At 42.0% G+C, this 27,771-nt stretch overlaps 2 protein-coding genes and 1 long non-coding RNA gene across 6 annotated transcripts in view; 2 read left to right on the forward strand and 1 right to left on the reverse strand.

Moving 5' to 3' along the window:
* The window catches only part of SOCS2 (suppressor of cytokine signaling 2), a 144,546-nt gene that overhangs the window by 35,727 nt on the left and 81,048 nt on the right, over positions 1-27,771 (forward strand). The window lies entirely within an intron of this gene.
* CRADD (CASP2 and RIPK1 domain containing adaptor with death domain) overlaps positions 1-27,771 on the forward strand; it is a 100,953-nt gene that overhangs the window by 3,757 nt on the left and 69,425 nt on the right. For 2 of the 4 annotated variants that reach the window (XM_050935895.1, XM_050935900.1), the window contains exons 3-4: positions 850-877; positions 1,989-2,286. In XM_050935895.1, the coding sequence (XP_050791852.1) occupies positions 875-877; positions 1,989-2,286 (301 nt within the window). In that variant the 5' untranslated portion in view covers positions 850-874. The remainder of the gene's footprint in view (positions 1-849; positions 878-1,988; positions 2,287-27,771) is intronic. The other 2 variants (XM_050935894.1, XM_050935902.1) reach the window with 1 other exon arrangement.
* Positions 18,434-27,771, reverse strand: part of LOC127042724 (uncharacterized) — a 28,882-nt gene continuing 19,544 nt past the window's right edge. The window contains exons 2-3 of the long non-coding RNA XR_007772026.1: positions 25,367-25,426; positions 18,434-19,190 (exon numbers count right to left, since the gene is read on the reverse strand). This is a non-coding gene — a long non-coding RNA (uncharacterized LOC127042724). The remainder of the gene's footprint in view (positions 19,191-25,366; positions 25,427-27,771) is intronic.

Raw genomic sequence — 27,771 nt, forward strand, 5'->3', positions numbered from 1 at the left:
CTCATTTTGAGGCAAAATGTTAAAAAAATAATAAATTGCAAAGCACAAGAAAACAGCAGTATCAGTGCAGTGGAAGAATACTCACATACAGGGCTGGCTCCAGGCACCAGTGGAGCAAGCATGTGCCTGGGGCAGGACATGCTACGGGGCAGCATTCCGTCCATTCTTGGGACGGGGGATGGCAGAGTCGGAGCTTTTTTTTGGTGGCAGTTCTGGACAGTGCGGAGAGAAGCTGGAGAGAAGGCGCAAGGACAGAGAACACCAGCGCCTGCAGCCGTGGAGTCCTCTGTCCCCAGCAGGTGTGGGGCCTCAGCTTCTCTCCTCTGCTGGGCACTAGGCGGGCCCCGCACCTGCTGGGTACAGAGAACACCGGTGCCTGCAGTCCCAGAGTTCTCTGTCCCCAGCAGGCACCACACTGGGGACTACTGACCTGTGTGCAAGTCAGGGACTGTGCAAGTACCTCTGAGTTAGTGAATGTTTCTTAAAGTCTGGTCCTAAAATTGAAAATCACAAATATTTAGAAATGCTTGGGAAAATTTTGCCTTTACTGTAACTTTGGCCTTTTTGCTTGGTGGACAGCGTTTTTTTGTGATAGCAATGATGTGGTGTTTCATTTCTCTCTTCCCCTCCACCATCACTGTTTGTTTGTGTATATATATATTTTTTTTTATAAAAAAGCCTCCTCTAGCTTGATCTTGGATCCCTTCCAGACAGTAGTTATAGTAAATTGGAACAGGAGGGGGAGCTCTCACTACAACAGTCAGGAGGGGGGAAATTAGTGAGAGAGGGATTGAAGAGGAAGCTCTTCTCTGCTTTTAGCTGTGCTCTATCTTTAAACTCTCCTCCCAGGCTGATCTCACGTCAGGAATGGATCATGGTAAGTCTCCAGGTCTTCTGCTTGGTTCCCTGTCCGTTGCCCCTCCTCCAAATATCTAGACTTCGGGAGCTCTCTACCCAGCCTGAAAACCCTGAAAGGCACTGGTATTTAAGCATCATTTAAAAACACAAAGGAGTTGTTGGTCCTTTGTAAATATTTAAGATAAGTACACACCTCACTCCACTTTCCCCCTTCCCTCCCTACCCCACAGCAGCTCTTGGCAAGGATCAGGACTGCTCACCAGTGCAATCTTGGCTCCTCTAATCTCTTACAAACAGCCTGAGTGGCCTTGGCTTTCTGGAAGGAAGCCATGTGGGAGGGGAGTTGTGGAATGTTATATGCTGGGAAGATGGGTGTGTGGCAAGAAGAGTTCAACTGAGGTTGAGAAGAGAGGAATCGAGAGCAGGACTAGCTTTTTCTTCTCTCAGGAAATGGTAGACTCCATGCAAAAACTGTGTTCGTGTAGGAACTACCACGTTAATCACTGAAATCTTTTGTGTTTATGGGGCACCAGGAGTGTTTCTAATAGATGTCTTGTATTGTGTGTAAATCCAAGTAATTAAAGACAACTAATTCTATTGTTTTTAATACAAGCTGAGCTGTTTCAGAGACATAAAAGATCTTCAGTTCTTTCCTTTTAAGTCCTTTCACACTAAGTCTGTCCTGCCCTAATTCTCAGTTTTTCACTTCCCGCAAAAAAAAAAAAGCGATTGACTCAGAAACATGCTATTTTAATCTCAAGGCCCAAGCCTACCAGTTACTCCAACTGCACCCCTGTTCCAAGGATTGTTGCCTTGGTGCTTCAGTTCTGCTCCCATCTATGGCTATGGCAAACACATTGACTTCAGTGGGAGAAGGATCAGGTCCCAAATTCATGGCCCCAGGTGCAAATTTGAGAAGTAAGAAATCAACTCCCAGCTGAGGCAATATAGGAAATACCAGCAGAAAAAAGGGTGTCTGAGCAGTGATGTAGGGTTCCCACTTTGGCTGATCATAGTGTGGTTTTCTTTTTAAATACATTGAACAGTAAAATAGCTTTCTTTGATGCTAAAAACTGAAGCAATTTAATATCTCATGTGTCCTGCTTCTTCTCTCACATGCCTCATGACAGATGGATGCCAGAGACAAGCAGGTTCTGCGTTCCCTGCGGCTGATGCTCTGCTCAGAGGTGCTGGTGGAGGGGCTCATCATTCAGTATCTGTACCAGGAAGGCATTCTAACAGAAAACCACCTTCAGGAAATAAAGTCCCAAGCCACCAGTCACAGAAAAACCATGATGCTTCTAGATATCCTTCCTACCAGAGGACCCAAGGCCTTTCAGACTTTCTTAGATTCCTTACAGGAGTTTCCATGGGTGAGAGACAACTTGGAGAGAAAACGTAAGGAAATGATGGCAGAGGATCCTGTAGGTAAGACCAGAACTATCACTGTGGTTTTGAAGTTGGCTTTGATGTTAGCAGCCAAGGAGCTGCACTTTCCTGACTGTTGAGATCACCAATAATTCCATCATTTGGGATGAGAGAGGCTGTGTCAGGTAGAGGTGAGGCATGGTGTCCATGGTTGGCCACAGACCATATTTCTTGAGAGCCACTGAGTGGGAGGAAGTAATAGAGATCTTGTGAGATGAGCAGAGGCTAGGCTAGGTTCCTAGGTGCTGGTAGGCAGCCCAACAGAGCGGGATAAAGATGAGCGTTGATTCAGGAGGAGCAGAATCTAGAGGGCCCAGGCAGGGAAGAATCATAAGGTTAGAAGAGCCTAACTCCCTGCCAAGATGCAAGATTTGTTGTGTCCGAACCATCCAAGAGAGATGGCTATCCAGCCTCCTATGAAAACCTCCAGTGAAGAATTTTCCACAGACTCCCAAGGAAGGAGACACTAGACCTCCTGGCCACAAAAGGACTGTGCTGTAAGCTTAGGAATGGTATTAACTAGCTGAAGAACAGGTCTATAAACCAAATATATGTTATGTGTATGTTTTCTGGTTTTTTTTGTTTATAAGAGTTTTATTCTGTTTTTTGTTCTAATGGATGGATATTTGTTAACTTTTGTTGCTTACTGCTTGATAAACTACCTGTGGCATCACAAGTAGACTCCAACAGCCTCTATGGAAGCATGAAAATATGATAGAGTGACACAAGAACAGCTAAGAATGCAGCAGGTCTCAGTGAGACCAAATGTAAGTTAGTGTTTAGTTTTAGGAATGATGCAAACTTGATTTTGGGTTTGAGTCTCATTTACACTATGGCAGCTTTTCCCCCACTTTGATAGTGTAGGGGGTATCAACGTAAGTTTTACGTCAACTTTAAGTACTCTTTATGCTCCCAGAGCAGTGTAAAGTAGGCCTTGGCGTGAATGGGACTCAGGCCCTCTATCTTAAATATCTAGGAAGAGCCTCCCAAACCGCCTGTCCATTGCTCAATTACAGCAAGCAGGAGAAGGAGCTGAGGGATGTTGTTAAAATTGTACAAATTTGTATTGTAACTCTTAGTGTCCTGACACTTATCAGTATATTTCCAAAACTTTCTACTTCTACTCTGAAATTGTGTAGGGCTCAGCTTTGTTGAAAATTATTTTTTTTAAATGTTTGTATGAAATTATTCAAATACTTTTAAGTACAATGAGAGTGAATGAAATGCACTTCCCTCATCATAAAAAGACTCTGGCAAAAAAAATTTAACAATTGTAGTGCCAAAATTGTATGAAGTTAGCGAGGAATTAGTCCTCACTTCAGAGCCTTTGAGCGTTTGGCTGGAAACTGGCCTTGATTTGACCACGTTATGATTCACTGAAAGAAAAGTATTCTGTGCAGGTAAGTTTTTGCACAAGATTTTGTCTCTATGCTTGTGAAGGTGGATAGCTAAGGAAGGCTATACAACAGGTGTGCACCCAGCTGATTTAGCCACACAGTGGTGGATATTCATTGAAGGCACTCAGTGAAGCTCCTCATTCGCTGCACGTCTTAGAAGTGGAGTAATCAACGAGGCAAAGAAAAAACGTTTTTCTCATTTGCTGTGCACCTTTGGCATAGGCCTGATCCAAAGGCAATAGAAGTTGGGTACATTTTTCTACATTGACACTTTCCCTTTGCATTGTGTAAGGCAGTGTTTCACAAAAGTGTGGCACTCATTGCCCTGGGAGGAGGTGAAGGGCTAACCTGGTGGGTGGGGAGAGCAGGGCCATCCCTAGGGGTGTGTGGGGCCTGGGACATAGGTGCCATGTTTCTATCTGCTTGGGGGTGTCCCCCCCCCCCACTCTGCTCAGGTTCTGCCTCCGTTCCACTCCTTCCCCTCCCCAAGACCCTACCCCCTCTCCACCTCTTCCCACCTAGTTCCACCCCCTCCCCAGCACTGTGCCCTCAGTCCTCTCCCCAGCGCCGAGTTCAGATGCTGAAAAACAGCTGATTGGCAGTAGGTGCTGGGAAGGAGAGGGAGGCGCTGATCGGTGGGGCCAGCTGGTGGGCAAAGAGTGCAGCGGGGAGGTTGATAGGGGGGCTATATGGTGGTGTTTGAGAACCATTATGTGATTAAAGATTTTTGAATGATTCTTTGACTTACACTGGTGAAAGTGCATTGGTTCAGTGGTATTATCCCTGATTTACACCTGAGTAAGTAAGATCAGAATCAAGTTCTGTATCATAATGTATACATGCCAGGAAGTAGATTTTAGCATGAGTGTGCAACTTTAAATTTGGTATTTCTTGTTTTTATTTTGTTGAGTGCTAAATTGTGAACATTTAACATTCTCTTATCATATTCCATTTAAAAAAAAGTCACTTTTTTGTTGGATCTGGTCTAGACAGCATTTTATGCTTTCTCTTTGGCTGCAGAAATTTCTCAATAACTTTCACCATTTATTGAGAATAAAAAGCATATATTATGGGTGGGCATGAGTAGTATGAGCTATAATCGCAGTGTATATCTGCAGTATTAAACAGTGTTGAAAAATACCTCATTGCTCTGACCCATCATAGTAATATTTTTTCTTATTGTAGATTAGTAGTACATTTGCTACTTATTAGTTTATCATCTGAATAATCTTTACAGTTACATGCATTGGACCCTCAAGTATGTTCAGCATCATACAGTTTGATATTAGAAGAATAGTTACAAGTTCTTATTCTTTCTCTAATTGTTTTTTCTCATAGTAAATAGTTTGTGACTAATGTACTTTATCGATGCCCATTATGTTGTTTGGTTTCAAGTGGTTGCCTCTGCTTGATAATCCTATTGCCAAACCTTGTGTGTAATCTAGAAAAGGGCTCCAGACTAGATTAGTGTGCCTTTTTATTTTTATTGTAGCAACACAGAATATGAAAACAAGATAGCAAGCAAATAGCCATGCCTAATATCCGAGTCTGTACTGCAGGAGTCAGAGAACAGAGCACCCATCATGCCTTAAGTAGCAGAAAACCTTTAAAATAGGATGCTAACTATAATGACATCACCAGTGCTGCTTCTATGCAAACATGAATGGCCTTGTTCTGTGTTTTTTAAACAACAAACATAAATTTCTGTTCCATTTAAAAGTCTAGAAAGAGGAAAAAACCCTACATTTGCCAAATGGAAAAGAAATAATTGTTAAGGAGGAAAGTGTTTTCCTAGCTCATTAAAAGAGTATTAAGAACAATGAAGAATAGAATTATCCTATTTAAATTATATGGCATTATATATGTTTAAATACTTGTAGTGCTTAGAAGAATAAACTTTAAGCTCATATAGAATGGAATTGTAAGGAGTTTAAACAGTTCCTGCTAAAATGATTTCTGACATGGTTTGGCTGGCCAATGTGGAACTCTGGAAGTATAGTTTTTTAATGTGGGTTTAAAATAGTATGGAATTATCCACAATGGTTGGACAAAGCATGTTAAAACTTGGAATGCTGGGACCCCACTTTGACTGTGGACATGGTTAAAAATCCAGCATGGATGGGGTCAAAGACTCATTTACTGTTGTTTGGGTGATCGGGATGGGTAGCACTGCCACTGACTTGTGTCCATGGGCCCCAGTCCAACACAGCATGTAAGCACATGAATAGTTCTTGTTGACTTAACGTTAAGCATGTGCTTAAGTGCTTTGTTGAATCAGCACTACATTTCTCTGCCTTGGTTTCTCTGTCTGTAAAATTGGGATAATAATATCTTACATTGTTATGAGGTTTAGCTTGTTGGTATTTTCAAAGCACTTCAAGATGATCAGCTGAAAATTGTTTTAGACATGTCCCGTATGCTATAGCTAATAAAATGTTTCCTTAAATCTGTTATGAGAATTTTAAAGAAATTATATATTTTTATTTGCCAGCTTCCTAGTTCTACTCTTTCTGGCCTGAAACATGCAATCTCTTACTGTTAGGTGGTAAAGACAAAGGTATTAACAGAACTATTGGCTATTTTCCTACATGATTCATAGTCATGGAGGAGGTTAGTTTAGTTTTGTGGCTAAGGCACTGGATTGGCACTTGGGAGATGGGGTACCTACTCAAAGACCGTCAGACATTCTGCATAGTCCTGATAAATCACTTAATTCCTCTGTTAAACCTTCTGTAAAAAAGAGATAATAGCACTTCCCTCCTCTCAGGAAGGTGCACAGATCCTATGGAGAGTGGGGAGAAACAAAGATAAATAGATTTGATGAGATGTAAAAAGTATTCGGGGCGGGGTGAGGAGAAGAGTGGGAATACCACCAGTCAAGGTCAGATTAACTTTTTGTGGGCCCATCACCAAACATATTTGTGGGCCCCCATGGGGCAAGGTGCAGGGGGGTGGGATGGTCAGTCTCCAGAGTGAAGGACAGGCTGGGGGCAATGAGGCAAAGTGCAGCAGGAGCAGCCCTGCTCCGCATAGCCCAGCAGGAGGGGACTGTTTGCAAACCTGCAACTGCCAGACGCACACCGGCCTGCCCAGCCCTATGCTGTGAGCATGCCCCTTCCCCTTGAGGATGGGCCTGCACCACCCCCCTGCCCAGTGCCCCACCCTTATGCCCAGCGCACCCTCACCCAGAGACCTCCACCACAGATCTCTATGCCCAGCCCCCACCCCTCCCAGAGACCTCCTCCGCTGGCCTCCCACCACAACTGTACAGCACCCTGCACACCACACCGCTCACCCAGCACTCCCCACCCATAGACCTCCCCACTGCCCACCACCTTCCTGACAGTCCCACCATCACAGCTGCACAGCACCCCATATTCCTGAAGGGTTCTGCGCACAAATTTTTTTAAAATTCTGCAAATTTTATTTGTCAATAAATAAATGTGAAGGCTCCAACATGGCAGTGGGGAGCACAGGCCATTGGTTGCATGGAGGTGGGAGATTATCCTGCAGCCTCCCTCCCCCCCACCACACCCTGGGACAGGGACTCGGCAGTGAGGCCGCACCCAACCATGACATAGTGCAATGGCCAAGCTTGCCCCAGAAACCCCCTGGGGCCCTGCCCCCCCGTGCCAGGCACACCAGGTGTGAGTGAGCAGGCTCAGCCCAGCAGCAGGATCCAAGTGCAGACGGACTTACTGTGGAGGGATCCAGGTGGGGTTAAGAGAGTTTTCTGTGGCGTAATCTGGGTGCAGGCGGCTCAGTGGCAGATTTGGATGCACAGGGGGCTCATTGGAGGGTTCCAGGTGCAGGGGCAATGGGACTTTGTAGGGGATCCAGGTGAAGGTATTTGGGGCTCAGCAGAGGGGGGCTAGGTGCAGGAGAGGTGCGGTTCATTTGGGTACAGCAATTCAAATTGTTGGGCATTGCTTTGTTATACTAAGATCTTGATTGTTCTGATGAAATGGCATGTGTAATGGCTTCATAATTATTACAAGCGAAATTTCAAAAAGTGAAAATAATTCAGTGTAGAAAACAAGAAAGTACTTTAAACTGACAGATTGATTCAATTCAGTTGGGGCCATGATTAAGGAGAACGTTTAGGCACGTGTTTAATTTTAAGCATGTAAATAGCTTCATTGCAGTCAATAGGACTTCTTGTGCTTCAAGTTAAAACACAGGTTTAAGTGCTCTTCTGGGTCAAGGCCATAGTAGGTAAGATCCTGAGCCAACTCCTTTCAATGTCAATAGAAAAGCTCTTATTGACTTTTGTGGGAGCATTATCCTCTGTGAATCATAGTTTGTTAATGACAATATGTTTGAGAGAAATTATCTAGAATGAAAAGAACTTGCAGGATACATGTTTAACATTATTTACACTCTGATAATTTGAAATTTATTTTATGAACCAAATCATTATTAATATGAGAAATGCTTACCCTTGGAAGTAGTCCCACTGAAGTCAGGATTTACCTGGATTTTGTTGGATCAAGCCACACAGCCCCAAACTGTGCAGATCTAGTTACATAACCGGAGCCTGTTGGCATATAATAATTTGTTCCTTGAAGGCAGGTTGAATTTCATAGCTGAGCAAGATTTGTTGTTGATCATATTTAAGACTGCTAAATTCAGTGTACTGGTCTCCCCCATCCAAAGAAGCAAAAAAAGTGAACATTTTTAAATGTCTTGCTAAGCAGAACTCTGAATTATTTAACATTTTGTTTCACTAAATCAACCTCATTTTATCTCTGACTCAGTTAGGAAATGCATTCTGGTGGTTTCATGGTTATAAGAGTGCTGCTTCAATTGCTGAGAAGTTGTTTTATTATTTTTCCACTTTTTCCAAGTAAAAATAATTTTTACAGGAATTTTAGAACAACAACTATTATAAGATTTGTAGTGAGGTTTTCCAAAAGCTCTATGAGTGTACTCTAGTGGACTGAGTAGCTTTTGAACAGAAGCCAGGAGTTTGAGTTTTAAACAAGACTCTGCCACTGACTCATTGTGTAGCATTGGGCAAATCACTCTGAGCCGAATTATGTAGCAATGTACAACTCCTATAACTCACTGTGATCGTAGTGGAATAGCTGCACGGAGTGTAGCTGTAGGTCGGTCAGCACAGAATTTGGCCCTGCAAGTCTGTTTGGTAATTTGTAAATATACAAAAAAATTTGCAACACCTCTGAGTTTTAATAGCACAAGGGAGTCAGTTAACTGTCAATTCTGCTTGGAAATATTTTACCTACTGTTGTTACTGAAACACTAAAAGGCCCCAGTCCTACAACTACATAAGAAAGGGGGTATCCCTGCTGCATGCTTGAGTCTATGTGCATGCATGTAGGTATGGGATTGGGGGTATACGATTGCTAGATCTGAAAGACATGATATGAGAGTATATATTTTTCTCTCCCCATACCACCCCATTTGTTTACTTGGGGCATTTGACAGCCCTTTGTGAATAATCAGTTTCCTCTGTGGTATTTTTTGTTGTTTTGGTTTTTGCCTTTTGTTTTTTTGTGGATAGATCATGTGGCAACAAAGAAACTTTTTTTTTTTTTTCAAATGGAATGGCATGGCATGATTGTAAAGCCAAAGAATCAGCAGAGAGATTCAGAGTCATGTAGATCAGAGGAGGTACCTGTAACTTGTTAAGTTGCTGGTGTCATTTCTTTTTTGTAAAGTAGCTAGGGTGAAACAATTCTGGCTCATACCTCATTTAAGCACTCAAGGAGCGAATTCAGGGGTGCTGGAACAATTTTTATAGTGGGGGTGCCAAGAGCTATTGAACCAAACTGTAAACCATATATATAATGGAGACCACTTCAAGCCAGAGTGTGGCAGCACCCCTAGCTCAAGCACCTTTGGGTGAATACCACCTTTTGAACATAAAACCTACTATTGTGCTCAGTATTAAGGACAATCTAGTAGGGCTATTTTGTAAGAAAAAGTTCTTTTTCTACTGTGGACAATGTTATGACTTTGTCAAAAGTGTAAATCTTCTATATAATGTTTGATTCCTCTGAAAGGCTACAGCTGTTGGCAACAAAATGTAATTCTTTCTAGGAACAGCAATCCATTACCTGACGCGTTTATATGGAATGGAAAATGCATGTTATGTAGGCGATTTGTTTGTTTGATAGAATGTTTTTGTATTCTGGTCTCTGTCCAGGAATGTCTTCTCTTTATTAATTTTTTTCTCTATATTTTGGATGTTTGTGTAAAATTATTTATTTCTAAAACCTCTTTTAACCCACCTCTTTTCAGTATGTTTTTTGTTTGTTTCTGCCTGGAAGAACCTGGCATATCAAAATGGATAAGTCTGAGGTTGAAGTTGGAATTGTGGAACAGCAATTGCTAACCTGCTTTATTAGCTTATGTTAATGAATTTTGGGAATGGAGTCAGATAAGATCGACCTGAGAGAGGATTGTGTTTCTTCCAACTAATAAACAAGAGCTATTTTCTAATGCATGGTCTGTTTGCTGAAGTGTATGATCTCAAATTGTGTTTGGAATTTGTAAATTTGGATTTATATATAATTTTTTTTTTGAATTGCAGTTTTGTCTTGTGTGGACTGTAAAACACATACAAGGGGACAGAGTTTTGGATAAAGCATATATATTTCAGAAAAAAAAAATTGTTGCTGATAAAGCTCTAAAGTTCGTTCTCAACATCAGAGCTGTGTTTGAGTCACACAGTTTGGAAGAATTCCAGTTCAGGACTAGTCACATTTGGGCTTTGTCAGGTTTACCTTCTCTCCTTGCTGCTGCTGCTAAGTATTTCTCATCCTGTTCCTGCCCTGCTTTGACCCACCCTTAGTGTACTCAGGAAATAAGGTTGGTCTTCTCATCAATGCCTATGTTGAGATCACGAAGGGTAACAGCAGGTGGCTTCCTTCTCTCAACGACATGCCTTAAAGTGGTGGGGTCTCATAGACTCATAGACTCCAGGACTGGAAGGGACCTCGAGAGGTCATCGAGTCCAGTCCCCTGCCCTCATGGCAGGACCAAATATTGTCTAGACCATCCCTAATAGACATTTATCTAACCTACTCTTAAATATCTCCAGAGATGGAGATTCCACAACTTCTCTAGGCAATCTATTCCAGTGTTTAACTACCCTGACAGTTAGGAACTTTTTCCTAATGTCCAACCTAAATCTCCCTTGCTGCAGTTTAAGCCCATTGCTTCTTGTTCTATCATTGGAGGCTAAGGTGAACAAGTTTTCTCCCTCCTCCTGATGACACCCTTTTAGATACCTGAAAACTGCTATCATGTCCCCTCTCAGTCTTCTCTTTTCCAAAATAAACAAACCCAATTCCTCCAGCCTTCCTTCATAGGTCATGTTCTCTAGACCTTTAATCATTCTTATTGCTCCTCTGTGGACCCTCTTCAATTTCTCCACATCTTTCTTGAAATGCGGTGCCCAGAACTGGACACAATACTCCAGCTGAAGCCTGACCAGCACAGAGTAAAGCGGAAGAATGACTTCTCGTGTCTTGTTTACAACACACCTGTTAATGCATCCCAGAATCACGTTTGCTTTTTTTGCAACAGTATCACACTGTTGACTCATATTAAGCTTGTGATCCACTATGACCCCTAGATCTTTTTCTGCCATACTCCTTCCTAGACAGTCTCTTCCCATTCTGTATGTGTGAAACTGATTGTTCCTTCCTAAGTGGAGCACTTTGCATTTATCTTTATTGAACTTCATCCTGTTTACCTCAGACCATTTCTCCAATTTGTCCAGATCATTTTGAATTTTGACCCTGTCCTCCAAAGCAGTTGCAATCCCTCCCAGTTTGGTATCGTCCGCAAACTTAATAAGCGTACTTTCTATGCCAACATCTAAATCGTTGATGAAGATATTGAACAGAACCGGTCCCAAAACAGACCCCTGCGGAACCCCACTTGTTATACCTTTCCAGCAGGATTGGGAGCCATTAACAACTACTCTCTGAGTACGGTTATCCAGCCAGTTATGCACCCACCTTATAGTAGCCCCATCTAAATTGTACTTTCCTAGTTTATCTATAAGAATATCATGCGAGACCGTATCAAATGCCTTACTAAAGTCTAGGTATATCACATCCACCGCTTCTCCCTTATCCACAAGGCTCGTTATCCTATAAAAGAATGCTATCAGATTAGTTTGACATGATTTGTTCTTTACAAATCCATGCTGACTATTCCCTATCACCTTACCACCTTCCAAGTGTTTGCAGATGATTTCTTTAATTACCTGCTCCATTATCTTCCCTGGGACAGTAGTGTGTGTATTCTTTCTCTCTCTCTCCTCTTTCTCCCCCACCTCTCATCTTAATTGCATGCTCAGGTGGCAGCAGGGTTCATTCCTTCTCTGTCTTCTCCCTGTAGGTGCTGGAACTAGGGGTGTGGGGGGTGCTGCCACACCCTCTGGCTTGAAGTGGATTCCATTATATACAGGGTTTACAGTTTGGTTCAATAGCTCTCAGCAATTCCACTATAAAAATTGTTCCAGTACCCCTGCTTCTCCCACATGTTTGGAGGAAGGAGGTGGACTTTGGCCTCACTGGGTTGATCTTTGTCAGATCAAGGAGCATTCTGCTTAGTGCTTTATAGTATGCCTGAGGCCTGTAGGAAATGCCCTCTCTCTATTGATAGGATTAAGTGTACTCTTGTAGGAGCGCTTCTCAACCTCTTCTCCATATCCCCAACGCTCCTGAAAGCCAGATATGACATTCAGGGCTTTGGCTTTGGTTCCAACTGCAATGAGATCTGTGAAATCTGACATTATGATCTGTGCACGCACTCAAGAAACATTTATTGTGACATGGACAAGTGACTTTCTTAGTGCTACAGGGTGTTCCATGTGAATCATGTTTCAATTTAATGTTAAGAGTACAAACTTGCAACCTTTTTGTAGCTAAAGGAATGTTTGTTTTGTAGCTTTTGTTTTATGTAGTTTTACTAAGCAGCTGCGTTTACATTTGCTTCTCACTTTGAAAAGCCTAGAGCACTGACAACACCGATAAGAGCTTAAAGAATGCATTGTGCTGTCTTAAACTATTTCCTTTAGCTAAGTGACCGGAAAGATGTAACCATACTTGGTCAACCCCTGAGAAACAGATAAAAATATTAGTTGGGGGGAGGAGAGGAATGATGGATTATTTGTAATAAAGTAAATGTAGTGATGAAGAAGGGTCCAGTTTGACTCCCTTGGAGACTGAAGGCCTTTTATTTATCCACAGGATAGGTACAGCCTGGGCAACAACAATGCAAGCTTCCCCACACTGTCCTGTCGTCATCCCTCGACTCTGTCTTGGAGGGTTTCCTCCCAAGATGAGAGGGAGGGTACTTACAGTGTGCCATTCTAGTCAATGGGAGTTGAGTGAGGACCTAATGCTTTAATCCAGAGTTTAACTGATGTTGAAAATAGGAAACTTTTTGGGTTAATGAATGTGGTAGCCTTGCCTATAAGCATAAGCTGTCTTGGTACCAGTTTTCTGCCTCCCAAAACATGCTATGCATATCTATATGGTGGCAGTGATCTTACCCCCTGCCCCCCGGCCTCCCAAAAAAGCTTGCTTCTGCTAAATTTAAGAACCAAAACTCTCCACTTAAACTATTGTACAGTGCTTCCCCCCATCAGATATGTCCATTTCTAAATAGCTTGCAGATTGCATTATCTGTAATTTTCCATCAAACTGCGTTTTCATAATACTGTTTTGGGTCCTTTTTCCTTCTTAGCTTTCACCAAAGCTGTTAGGCATAAGGTGATAAACTCATGCCAGAATCTTGTTTTATTTCAAACAAACATAGGCCTTTATGATCCTGGGGATCCATTGTTAACTTGCTGCCAGTTTCTTCTTGTTGCTCTTGTCTTTAATAGGATATGGAAAGTGCGCTATTGAAAATGATTTGGACAGATGGCAATAATTACATTTTTTTTAAAATTAGATTCTTTAACCGCCTGCTCTTAGAGACTGATTAAGGTAGCAACTGAGCTTGAAAAGGCTGGAAGAAGTTACTTGGTTTTATGCACACATACTGCCACACCCTTGATATTAATATCTACCCACACAGAGGTCAAAGTGACCCAGAGAAGTTCATGCCCATGATTTTCTGGAATTTTTTTCATCGAATTTTTCGTCCCAAGTATTGAATATTTTTCTGTGTCATGCCCAGCTTTTGTTTCCAGCTCCTTCTGAATTGCTGTGGTGGGCCATCTGATAATAATTTTCATCTTTGTTTGTATTCCTACTGCCAAGAGAAGACCAGTTGTCTCTTTAAGTAATGAAGAAATTCAGTTTGAAAAATATGAAATGTTGTGAATGCTGTTCAGTTTGTTTTAAAAGCAAATGTATGTGTATGAAAATTCAGGGATGCTCTAAGACTCCCAACTACTTCAGCAAAAACAAAGAGTCTGGTGGCACCTTAAAAACTAACAGATTTATTTGGGCATAAGCTTTCATGGGTAAAAAACCTCACTGTTTCAGATGCATGGAGTGAAAGTTACAGATGCAGGCATTATATAATGACACATGAAGAGAAGGGAGTTATTTCAGAAGTGGAGAATCAGTGTTGACAGGGCCAATTCGATCAGGGTGGATGTAGTCCACTCCCAATAATAGATGAGTGGGTGTCAATTCCAGGAGAGGCAAAGCTGCTTTTGTAATGAGCCAGCCACTCCCAGTCCCCATTCAGGCCCAAATTAATGGTGTTAAATTTGCAAATGAATTTGCTGTTTCTCTTTGAAGTCTGTTTCTGACTTTTTTTTGTTCAAGAATACTTACTTTTAAATCTGTTATAGAATGTTCAGGGAGATTGAAGTGTTCTCCTACTGGCTTTTGTATGTTACCATTCCTGATGTCCGATTTGTGTCCATTTATTCTTTTAAGAATAAGCTTATGGCCAAATAAATCTGTTAGTTTTTAAGGTGCCACTGGACTCCTTGTTGTTTTTGTGGATACAGACTAACAGGTCTTGCTTAAGGCATCATTCCTGGGGCAAAATAGTCTACTGTAAGTTTTGACTAGATAAAGACAAAAGCATATTAAATTAGACTCGATTCACACTCACACATAATAACTGCATCTGGTGTCAAGTACCGGGGGTAGCCATGTTAACTACTTCAACAGGTATTGAGTCCAAGCCTTTATGGCAATTGAAAATTGTACCACGTGTCTTGGGGTGAAATCCTGGATCCGTTGAAGTAAATGGCCAAACTCCCATTGATTTGGGGGTGGAGGCGTAGCTCAGTGGTTTGAGCATTGGCCTGCTAAACCCAGGGTTGTGAGTTCAATCCTTGAGGGGGCCATTTAGGGATCTGGGGCAAAAATCTGTCTGGGGATTGGTCCTGCTTTGAGCAGGGGGTTGGACTAGATGACCTCCTGAGATCTCTTCCAACCCTGGCATTCTATGACTTGAGTAGGGCCAGGATTTCACCCCTGGAGACTGCAGTGGTCTCTTCATCCACAGAACAGATACAGGACAGGCTTCCTCACACCAACACATCAGTGTGCCACCCTGACCTTGCATGTGGAAAGACCACCTCTAAGGGCAAAAGGGTGTTAATAATTTACTTTATAGACCCATTCAATATTTGCCCTCTCTCCTGAGGTTGTCAACAACGATCTGACAGTCTCACCTCTGAGAACTGGCCTGAGGTTACAACTCATTTGACATAGGTCACTCTGCTCCCATGAGGCAGTAGTAACTTTTGGTCATTATAAACCTAGACCCTGATCCTGCAGTGCAGTCTGCTCTCAAGTTCAAACTCCTCCCCCACTACTCTTTTTCTGATTTTTTTTTATGTGTTTTTAATTCAGTTGGTGGTATATCTGTGATTAAAAAAATTAGAACAGATACCCAAGTATATTTCACCTCAGTCGCACCAGGATTTGATTGCAGTTTATCCTGTTAGTAGTCTGAACAGTTTATATGCAAGGCTTTTTAAAGCAATCATTAGCTATTTGGCAGTGACTATGTAAACAGAAAACCTATCTTGTTGCTTCTATGAGACCTTTTTCTGGTAGATAGTTTTTTTCTTTTATTTTGAATTTTCTTCCTGATTCTTCTTTGTCTGTAAATAGATTTCTATCCACTCATATGCTGACGCGTTGCCAAGCAGTTATACATGTACTTTGCAGAGCACTCTTAACTCGTAATATCGAGAGCAGAAGATAAGCAGTTTTCAGTGTTCCTTCATATCTGCCTCTTAGGGGAGCAGCTGGTTTGATTTGTTTTTAATTTTTTAAGGGAATCAGTATTAAAGCCATGGGCCTGAAGGGAATAAATTGCCACTAATGCACCTTTTATTCAGAATGCTCTTTAATCTCTGCATTTAACCACCTCAAGTGGGATTTTCAAACTGCTCAGAATTGGCCTAAATCTGCTGCCATTAAGGTCAGTGGTAAAACTCCCATTGACTTCAGCAGGGGTGTAGTTAGGCCAACATCGAGCAGTTTTGGAAATCTCACCCTTCATTTGTAATTTAGTATGTGTAGAGATATTTAATGAAGAGCCCAGTTGCTTTCTCTTCTTCTGTACCCACAGCTATGTGCAATAAAACATTTGATATGAGGAGATGAAGGGATTAGGCAGGGGTGAAAGTAATTTACTGGACTTACTGGTACTGCTGGATTCCTGAGGTGGGCCGGGCCTCAGCTGGCAGAGGCGGGGTCTCTCAAGATTTAAAGGCTCTGGTGCACTGGCTGTGGCTGGGAGCCCAAGGGCCTTTAAATCAGCCTGGGGGCTCTCAGCTGCAGAGGTGGCTAAGAGCCCCTGGGGCTCAGGGGCAAATTTAAAGGGCCCGGGCCTCCGGCCGCCATGGAGCTCCGGGCCCTTTAAATCCTGGCCCCAGCCTGGCCGCCGGAGCCACAGGCGGGATTCAAAGTGCTCTGGGCTGCCCGCAGCTGGGGGAGCTCCAGGCCCTTTAAATCCAGCCCCAGCCCGGCCGCCATTTAAAGGGCTCTGGGCTGCCCACAGCCGCGGGAGCTCTGAGCCCTTTAAATCCCGGCCCCAGCCAGGCCGCTGGAGATGTGGGCGGGATTTAAAGGGTTCTGGGCTGCCCACAGCCGGAGGAGCCCAGAGCCCTTTAAATCCCTGCCGCGGAAGCCAGTGTGGTCCGGCATGGTGTACCGGCTCTTGCCAGTACGCCGTACCGTACTGGTTTACTTTCACCTCTGGATTTGGCTATGGCAGGTATGGAGTTAATTAATCAAGCAGCCATCCAGCCCTGCACTTCTCTAACCAGCTGTAGTTGCAGGTAAGCCTCAGTAATAGCAGGCAGCTGATTCTCTAAGTAGCAGTATATGAATCTCCAGGGAAAGTAGCTCCAAGAAAAAGAGGGCTGAAGCTGAGAGAGAACCAGTATTTTTCCTCCTTGCTGTCTGAAAAAAGCTTCTACATATACATTTATTTGCTATTGTTGATAAGAAGCTGTTATTTTTACTTGGCTATTTAAAGGGACAGGACATGTTATTTACATTTACTGTTTTAAATGAAACAAATCACACAGCTATCTGCATTCCATTTCTGCCACCTCCTCCCTGGGATTATTTTCCCTTTTTTATCCTCTAGCAGTGATTGCTACAGTTAAGGTTGCAAACCTCTCTTGATTATAATCCCCTTATTTCACATGCTCATAATGATCTGAAAGGTTCACCTTAGCTTGCTTTTAAAACAAAAATGCACCAGAGTTGAAAGACAATATTTTATGTTATTGGGAGAGCTGGTAGACACTTTTTTTAATAGGGAAAACTAAATAAGACCCTGATCTTGCATTTAGATCCACTTGCACTGACCCTGTAACTGTGCAGTTACATTTATAGCAAGCTATACAGTTAGACTTGGGAGGATTAGATTTTTATCCGTAAATGTCAGTAAATGTCTATTTCACCGTACACTTTTCAACCGATGAAAAAATATTTCTATATTAATCCAAAATTTACACACAGACAAAACAAGAACAAATGTTGCTTGAGAATTTTGATTTAAGGATATTTACTTTTATGTTTGACATGTGATGTTGACAATTTGTGTTTTAGTGGTTCTAAAGCTTTAACTTCTTGAATCTGTCTGTCATTAAATCATTGTCTGACTTCCCCTCCCCTAATAATTTCCTACAACTGTGAATATTTAAATTGATAAAAATGGAAAAATGCTTACATATTGATATTTTCCATCAAAATCATAAAAAAAAAATTCTGCCATATCTACTTTTAACCTTTAGCCCAGTATTTGGGGTACTCACCTGGGATGTGAGGCACCCAGTTCAATTTCTCCTTCCTGATGAGAGGGGATCTGCTACCTCTCAGGTGAGTGCTCTAACACCTAGTCTATAGAGTCATTGTAACTTTTTCTCTGGCCCAATTAATACTTAATTATTCAATTACTCAATTAAAATGGAACAACTTCAACAGAAGAGACAGACGGAGCCCTACATCAGACTGTTCTGTAGCTCAGGGGTTCAAGCACTCACCAGAGAGGTGGCAGATCCCTGTTTAAATTCCTTATCCTCAGACAGAGAGGGGATGTGAACTGGGGGGTCTCCCACATCCTCTGTTAGTACTCTAACCACTATAGACTACATTTTATAAGGGGAGAGGTGCACCTCTTCTCCCCACACTGTTTTATGTGGAGTTAGGGGACCTCTGAGCATACCTGCCAGACTGGGCCCCTGTTAAGTATAATTCCCAAATCTGGACCTTAGTGTCCAGGATATGGGTACTAGCATAAAGTCCTCTCAGCTTAATTACCAGCTTAGATTCTGTAGCGCTGCCACCAATCAGGAATTTTTAGGGCCTGATACCCTCTGGTCCCCCCAAAACCTTCCCAGGGGACCCCAAGACCCAGGTTCCTTGAGTCTCACAACAAAGGGAAATAAACCATTCTCTCCCACCTCTTTACCTCCTCCCAGATCTTTCCTGCCTGGGTACACTAGGAGATACCGTGAATCAATTCCTTGAAACACAACACAGAGAGATCAAGTTTCTCTCTCCCACTCACCCAGAGGCAATACAAATGTACCTTTCCTTCCTTGCTTCCCACCAATTCCCTGGTATATACAGACTCAATTTCTTTGAGCCTTAATTAGGAGAGAAAAATCAACAGGTCTTAAAAGCAAAACTTTTAATAAAAAAGAAAGAAAAAAGTAGAAGGTTTATCTCTGCAATTGAGATGGTAAACAGTTACAGGGTCTTTGAACTATTAAACAATAGAAAGAAACTTTCTCCAGCAGAAACACAATTTAAGCTACTTCCAGCAAGTACACATATGCAAATAAGAAAACAAATTAAAAGACTATAACCGCCTTTTTTCTTACTCACAATTCTGAATAGATAAGAGACTGTAGCAGGGAGATTGGCAGAAACCTGGTTGCACCTCTAGTCCCGTCCAGGACCCAGAGAGAACAAAGCCAAACCCAAAACCCACAAACAAAGGCTTCCCTCCACGAGATTTGAAAGTATCTTGTCTCTTGATTGGTCCTCTGGTCAGGTGTTTGCAGGTCACTGTTTGTTAACCCTTCATAGGTGAAAGAGACATTTAACCCTTAGCAATCTGTTTATGACAGCCCCACACATAATTTAGTATTCGAATCCTTCCCTGGGTTGGAATCACTCAGGGGCTTAGGCAGAAGATAGGTGCCTGGACTCCTAAAGAGAGACCACCGTGTGCACAGTCAGAGGCAGAAACCTAGGCACTGAGGGAACTTTATACTTCAAAAATTTAAGTAGGGTTGCCACCTTTCTAATTACTATTAACCAGATCCCAGAGGCCCAGCCTTCTGCTCTGCCACTTCCCCTAGGGCCTGCCCCCTGCTCAGCCTTTTCCTCCCAAGGCCTGGCCTCTATCACTCCTCCTTCTCACCTCCCTCTCCCCTTCCCCCTCCCCCATCAATTGCTGGATCCTCTCAAGGAGCCTGTCTGCGGGTAGGAGGTGGTCCCAGCTGAACAGGCGCTGGCACAAGTTAATGACTTGATACTTCCCCCGGCTCTGCAGTAATCGGACTCCTGGATTGGGTGCCGTTTAGGCCTGCCAGGTCCCTGAAAACCAGGTACCTGGCAACCCTAAATGGCCCCTGAACACAGAAGCCAAAACCTGGACTGTCCGGGTAAAAACGATTGGTGGCAACTCTAGCACTGAGTGACTTTAGGCACCTATGGGCAGGTGGCAGCTGAGGAGGAGTTCCATGGATCACAGTGGAGCTAAATATGGGGCTTGTTTAGGTGCCTAAGTACCATTGGGTACGTCTACAGTGCAACTAGACACCCTTAACTGGCCCATGCGGCTGACTTGGGCTCCCGAGGCCCAGGCTGCGGGGCTCTTGCATTGCTTTGTAGACTTCTGGGCTCTGGCTGGAGCCCAGGCTCTAGGACCCTGCCAGGTGGGAGGGTCTCAGAGCTTGGTTTCTAGCCTGAGCCCAGAAGTCTCCGCAGCAATGAAACAGCCCCTCCGCTCAAGCCCCGCAAGCCCTAGTCGGCTGGCACTGGCTAGTTGACTGTTTTTCTTTGCTATGTAGACATTAGGTTTGTGTGTCAATTTCTTCCGTAGTATTATCCTTATTTTACAAACATACCTAACAGGGAGATTGAGGATTTCATTTAATTGGTTAATGTTTGCATAGCATGTAGATGCTGGTAAAAGCATTCTGAATGTATACGAAATTGAACTGGTTGCCGAACAGAAACAAATTATTGCAATTTTTTTTGCCAATTTTTTTCTGTTTTGTTGAAAACTCGTTTTCAAGGAGACTTTCTGAACAGCTGTAAGATTAAGTAATATTTTAAATAGCACAAAATAAATCATATTAGATTCAGCATCCTATAATGCGGACATCGTAATGATATCTAGGCAGTACTTCTAAGGTCACAATGACTGCATATACTTTGTCCATGTTTTACAAATCAGTATTACTGCTACTAATAAAGTAATCTCTGGGTGTATATTTTTATATGTAGCTACAGAGAACAAGAGATAATTGACATGCTGTTTTCTCTTGAACCTCAATTTAACATCTAAAAATATCTTAATTAGGAATTAGAAGGCATTTGGAAGCGACTGTTCAATCAGTTTTGTTGAATATGCTGAGAGAGACATCTGTGAGAGCAGAATTCTAAAGAGAGCTTTTTTTTTTATTTTGAGGATTGGTGCTCACTAACTGTTTTTAATTGGATCTCTTGTGTTGTTGGGAAGGATCTGGGATGGGTGTATAAAAAAACTACTAGAAAAAGTGTTTTCTGTTTAGTTTAAAAAAAACACAACAATAGCAGTGACTTCCTCGAAAGAGTGGATTTCCATTTTTATAAAATGAGTATTCTTTATGGACTTCATCGTTGAAGGCTCTGAGCATGCTGGCCCCAATCCAGCGAAGCATTTCAGTACATGCTTAATTTTAAGCACGAGTAGTCCCCTTGCAGTAAATAATAATATAGGCCCCACACTTCAACCAAAGGAGACAGCAGAGTCTTGGGAAGGTTGTGGGAGTGAAAATGTGCTGTGAAGGAGCTGAAATTACAAGAGAGAACTTAATCAACAGTGAAGTGAATTATAGCTCCAAAGATTCATTACAGTGCTTAACTACGCTATTGCTGCCAGATTACTAGGTATATCAAGTAAAATGCACCTCCTGTGCATGCCTCCCTCCCCCTCTCAGGTCCCTCATGTAGTGGAATGGAATTTTTTTTAACCTTTTCTATTTTAAAAGTTCTGAAAAACATTGTTTTTAGGTCTACTCATGATTTTCCCCCTCTTTTTGGCTTCATTGTTATTTGTACTACGGTAGCACCTAGGAGCCCTTTGTGCTAGGTGCTAGGCATGGAACAAAAAGACAGCTAGTGAACCAAATAATCTGTTGTTCAATACAGCTCTATTGCATCTCCTGAATTTCACTTTATGTACCTTAAGTATTATGTATTGGCATCCATCGTCTCAGTGTCTAAGCAATTACATTTCAGGTTTGTTTTTAAACCCTATTATGGCTAAAGCAAAACTCAAAAGTGAAACTGGCAAGCTTTGTATTGCATATGGGTTTGCAAGGGCTTTGTAATAGTTCCTTCAACCTACAAAAACCTATTTATTGGTCAAGTTTTATAATGAAGGCTTGAAACGTAGTCTAAAAAGTTCATTCCTGTTCAGAGATGTCAGAACTCCGAGAGAAACTTATTCCTAAAAGTTTCATAGAAGCTAGAAGCGTGTCAGATCTTTGGATTGTCAGAGCTACGAAATGTTTGCACAGCACTATTGAAAAGGTGCTGTTACTGTATGCTAGTCACAGTTCTCAAGTTACCCTGCTCTTCCCCCACCACATTCCCTGTCTGTCCTTGGTTGTTTTTTTTGTAGACCACCAGAAAAGTACCAATAAATCATTGTTGGAATCTATCCTTTAGCTCTTTTGCCAAAGACTTCTCAGTAATACTAGCATTCTTCTGGGAACTACCCTAAACTGTGTCTTCTATGTCTGTTGTCCTTTTTAATGGGATCGTTTCTTAGTTTGATTCAAATAATGGATTGTAATTTGTTACAGAGAATAAAAAACTATGCACATAGGGCTCTTTCAATATTTATAAGAAGATCATTTGCCTTCCTTATTTTTATTTAAAAACCTTTACTGCAGAGTTGTGTACAAACTATAATGTGGGAAAGGTCAATCAATCACCTTTAGACTTTACTTACTATCTGAACAACATAATTATTACTTGGTATAATATCTCAGGGTGTGGATGCTAAATTCCAAACCAAGATTGTAAACTGCCCTAAAAGAGATGCAGGCAACAGGAATTTGAACTTCAGGCTGTTAGTGTCACGCAGGTCACAGGTACCCAAGAAAAGAAACATCCTCTTATTGATACACAGAAATTTAACAATAGCACCCAAGTGCTTGGCAAAGGGAACCTTACCTTTATAAAAACCATTGATTATTAAGCAACAAAAACTAGCCTCCATCTTAAAGGTGAGCAGTGCAACTTGAGTCTCAATAACAAAAGCTCCCAAACCATTGCTATTAAACTAAACCAAAATCCTTCAAAGGCTTGGTCAAATAGAGAAGTCCTATCTTTTACCTTCAATCTTTTTATGATGGTTTGGATTTAAAAGGAAGTACAGCTAACCTTTGGAGATCGTTGTTGCAAGATATCAGTGAGACCAGGTGCTCAAGATGATTCCGAAAAGGATTAGCCTTAGGGCAGGGACCCATTCCAGAGGTGTGAGACCTTCATTGGAAATACCCTCACTGGCCACGCGGAGTTAAATATCAGGAACTGAGAGCAACAGTGATGCAAGTGTTTGTAACGTCTGCTGTAGGAAATACATGATCTCTGGTAACTCTGTTCCAGATTATTAGGGTTTCAGAGATTGTGAGCAGCACCTTGGCTTGCACTTGGAAATAAATAGATAGCAACTGTAGAGCATAAATACTTATTTTACTGAGCTTTTGGTCTCAATATCTATGTGAAGCACAGTTTGTTTGTTTTTTTCTTTCCTTTCACAGAAGAAGTGTGGATTTCATCATACCAGTTATACGCTTCCTAATGTTTTACCCTTTATTTCAATTTCCCTGTAACTGAGGTTAGGCTCTCTATTAGTAACACCTGGGGTGTAATTGTCCTGGTCTGCCTGGAGGTGCCTATTTTTAAAAACAGGCACCACATAAATGACTTTTCAGGGAACAGTTGCTGTTTTAAAGGTTACTGTATGGTCTCTCTCTTTTAGTCAGCATCTCTGCTGTTTGAAACAATTTTTTCTTCAGAACTCTCCCAACAATTACCACTTACGCCTGGTGATTTGCAGCACTTGAGTTCTCTCTAATTTAATCCTTGGACAGTTTAACCTTTGTCCACTGATTTTTTTCCAAAAAAATTGTGTTTGGAAAAAGAATTTCCCCTTCAAATTCTACAATAAAGAATGATATAAAAAAGTTAATTTAATTTATTTGATGCTTCTACATCCTCTGTATATGTCATCCTCTCTTGGATAGCCTAGACTGTCTTCAGTTAGGCATAGAACCTTCTTGTTTTTAATACTTTGAAAAAAGTTATCAAAGACAATTATATCTTCTAAATGATTGTGTACATTCTAGTAATGCCTAGATGATCCAGCCAGGACTGAGGCTCCATTTGGCTAGGCCCTGTACAAGCACATAGTGAGAGAGTGTCCCAGACCCACAGAAATTACAATCTAAATAACATAGACAACGGGTATGAGGGGAAACAGAGTCATAGAAAGGTGAAGTGACTTACCCAAGGTCACACAGCTGGACAGTAGTAGTGCCAACCCCAGGCATATAAAAAACAGGAATCAAGCCCACGAAAATAATGAGATTTTACAAACAGTCCATTTGGGGTTCTTTTTGTTTGCTGCCTTGTGGTTGAGCCTTCAGGAATCAGATTTTCACATTTTTCCTCAACCACAAGGACTAGAAGCTTTTTTTTAAAAATGCAAGCTGAGAATCTCCTGTAATAACTTGACTCCAGGAGCTGGGACTTTAAGAAGAACACTGAAGAGTGTGTGGCTCATAATAAAAATCAGAGTTGGCAACGCTGTCGGGAATAGAACACAGATTGCCTGACTTCTGGTCCAATCCCCTGTCCTGCAGGCTACACTGCTGCCTGTGTCTTAATTCTTTATAACTGCCTCTCTGATTCACACCTGATGTGGCATTGTTAATGTTGTGTGGGTTGGGTAGGATTTCTGTTTTCTGAAGATTCTTTTGTAGCTCTAACAACTAATGTATGTCTCTACTTATTAGGTACACAGACCATCTCCTAATGTGTTGTTCTCAAATAGCTCCTAAACTGATCGTGTTTTTTGTACATTTCACTTTACATTACTCTCAGCCATTTACCTTAAGTCTAAACATATGCCCTTTCCAAAGTTTGTCTGGGCATTGCCTCAGGGAAGTTGCTTCCTATTACACTATCAAACCTAGTTGTAGGTGAGGGCAGTCAGTGCACCCTTTACTAGTGCAGTCATTCTAATGTATTAACTCCTGCCTCTTAAGACACAGTTGGGAGATCCTTCATTGTAGGCCCCAAAACAGGCTGATGTTTATGGATTATAGCAGGGGTCAGCAACCTCTGGCACACGGCTCACCAGGGTAAGCCTCCTGGCAGGCCGGGCCAGTTTGTTTTCCTGCCGCATCTGCAGGTTCGGCTGATCGTGGCTCCCACTGGCCACGGTTTGCTGCTCCGGGCCAATGGGGCGGCGGGAAGCCGTGGCCAGCAAATCCCTCAGCCCGCGCCACTTCCTGCAGCCCCCATTGGCTTGGAGCAGCGAACCCTGGCCAGTGGGAGACACGATCAGCTGAAGCTGCAGATGCAGCAGATAAACAAACTGGCCCGGCCTGCCAGGGTGCCCACCCTGGTGAGCTGCATGTCAGAGGTTACCAATCCCTGGATTATAATACCAATAAATGACTTCCCCAAACCATGCCCTGATGTGCCATCCATCCAGGTAACACTGTGGTTGTTAAACTCTGTCGATATTATGATGCCAGCAGCTTTTGCAATATTTTGAAGCTTGTGACATGCAGTCTTACTATCAGTATTCTAGTCTGATAATCTGCAATATAATTTTACAATTACTGTTTCTGGTATCTGAGATTTTAGATCCAAATAGACTCTACATTGAAATGAACTGTCTGTAGAACATACAGGTCATCTTTATATAGGAACATAGGAAATGCTATACTGGATCAGACTTACGGATGGCCAGTGCAGTATCTTGTCTGTAATATTGACCAGTTCCAAATGCTTCAGCAGAAGCTGAAAGAAACCCCATAGTGGACAGTTAGAGGTGAAATTTCCCATAGGGGAGGTTTCTTAACTGACACCAGTTAATGGCTTGCCAATGTCAAGAAACATGAGTAAGCTTATCTTATTTTTTAAAAAAGTTCTATCAGATGTAACAGTAGGTGATCTCTTGGCATGAGTGATATCTCGTGGCAATGAGTTCCACAGGTTAATTCAGCATTGTGTGAAAAACTATTTTCTTTCATCTTTTGATATGTTATCTTTTCAATTTTATTGACTGTTCTTGAATTATCAGGACAGGCCAATGTACTGTGCCAGGCCCCTGAAGCAAACTTCTCTGCCTATTCCTCCCAGTCTTCCCCAAATAACCTTAACCTATATTTTTTGTATATCTTATAGCTGAGGTTCTCTGATGATTTATGATGGAACCACATATCTGAGCCCCTACCTGTGTCAAGTTCTGCTCCCCTCTCTCTCTAGCCCTTTTACCATGCCAAATAATCCAGCTGTCTCATTTGGGGGTTAAGACTATAGAATTATCATAAAGGCATGTATAATTTTTATTCCAAATAATCTAGTGTAGCTGTTACTATTAGCCACATGCAATTGGAACCCTGTTGTTTCTTGGACTGATACATTGATGCCCCTTGGAAATTACACACTTTTCTCTTTTTGTGTCCTTCACCACTCACGTTTAGGAATAGAATTTCTGTTTCAACTTGAGTGTGCATTCCATGGCACCTGCTAGCTTTGCCACAGCTCCTAGCTGAAAGAATCGCCCCCTCTAAATCTATTAACGTTGTCTGTTCTCTGTTTTATTTGAGTTGCAGTCTAGGGGATTGTGCGGGGAGTAGGAAGACAGGTTCACCTGAATTTCAGTCCCAGCTCTGTCCCACTGATGTATTGCATGGCTTTGGCAAGTCAACCCTGTGTCTGCTTCCTCTTTTGTAAAATGCAGGCAATGATACTTATTCATTATCCCACCAGGAGCTACTCAGATGTGCTATGAATAAAAGGAGAGAATGGGTCCCCGGGAACTGCAGTTACCTAATTGTACTGGTTATTATGGAGCTTCAGGGGTTAGCACGCTTCTAAATCACTAATTTTTTTATTGTCCCCATCCCATGCCAGATGAGTTTGAAGTGAGTTTATAATTCTGAGAAACTGGAGTGCTTTTTCATATCAGTACATTTTTTGTGGGGATTGGATATCTCACTAAGGGAGTCAAGCAGTGGGAACCTTAAGCATTTGAAAGCTACGCATAGCAGAAGGTACTACAAGAGGGCAAGTTGCACGAATCTGTTCTGGGAGGAAGAAAGAATGAGAGAATTGCAAAATGAGGATCTATCTAATCTGAGTATTTATATATCCCCCGTCACCTGTAGTATATCATGGTATCTCAAACAACTCTTTTTGGTATTTTACTCTGAATTAGTTTTAACTCTTAGTGGAAATTATGGCATAAGAAAATCAATTAGAAGTCCCAGCAAAGCTGACAGACTTTGTTCAGGGGAAGGACAAGGTTAAATTGGAGATTGCATTACCCTTCCTCAGGAGAGGGCTGTGCCTCTGGAACAAACAGAAGAGTACTGAGGTGATTGGTGTCACAATATTGGCATTCCAATTTCCCCGTGTTCTCCGGATAAATGGAGGATTTCTATTTCCATCACTGCCAGCTCCTAAACCTCATGAACAGCATCAGTGATCCCCAGAATTGTATCTCAAATAGGCAGGAAAAGATCATCAAGAGATTATTGTGAATTGCTTTGAAGTATGAATGCTGCTATTCATGCCTAAATACAGGTGCTTAAGTATTTGTCACTTACATAATATGCCTATGATTTCTACATGGAACACTAGCTCCTCTCCCCATTTTGCATTTTATTTAGTGAAGAAGTGAAATGAAAGGGTCTGGGGGCCCGATCCAGCTTCACTGAAGTCAGTGGGGGTCTTGCCATTTACTTCAGTGGGTGTTGGATCAGACCTTGAGTATCTGTATTCATGGACAGAAGGTTTAATGTTGTGCTTCCATTTTGAAGTGGATAAAAGAAACAATTTAAATCAAAGAGCAATTAGATTGAAATAGCTTTCAAAGAATAGACCCCTAAAGCTGTTCTGCATTTAGTGGTGTATTCTTCTGTTGGATCAAATCCTGGGCCATTTCATGAGAAATAAAAAAGTGCAACCAATGTACAGAAAAAGAGGGAAAGACAGAAAGGAAAGGGAATTCTGAAGCACAGGCAAAACCATCCTAGGACTAGTGCCTGAGTGGAAAGCGAGCAGAGTTTGCAACAAAACACTGGCCTCTTTCCTGCAGTGTTAGTGCGAGGTTATAAAGAGCTTATTAGTCATGGAAT

Source organism: Gopherus flavomarginatus, chromosome 1 (assembly GCF_025201925.1).
Source record: "Gopherus flavomarginatus isolate rGopFla2 chromosome 1, rGopFla2.mat.asm, whole genome shotgun sequence".
Classification (NCBI taxonomy): Eukaryota; Metazoa; Chordata; order Testudines; family Testudinidae; genus Gopherus; species Gopherus flavomarginatus.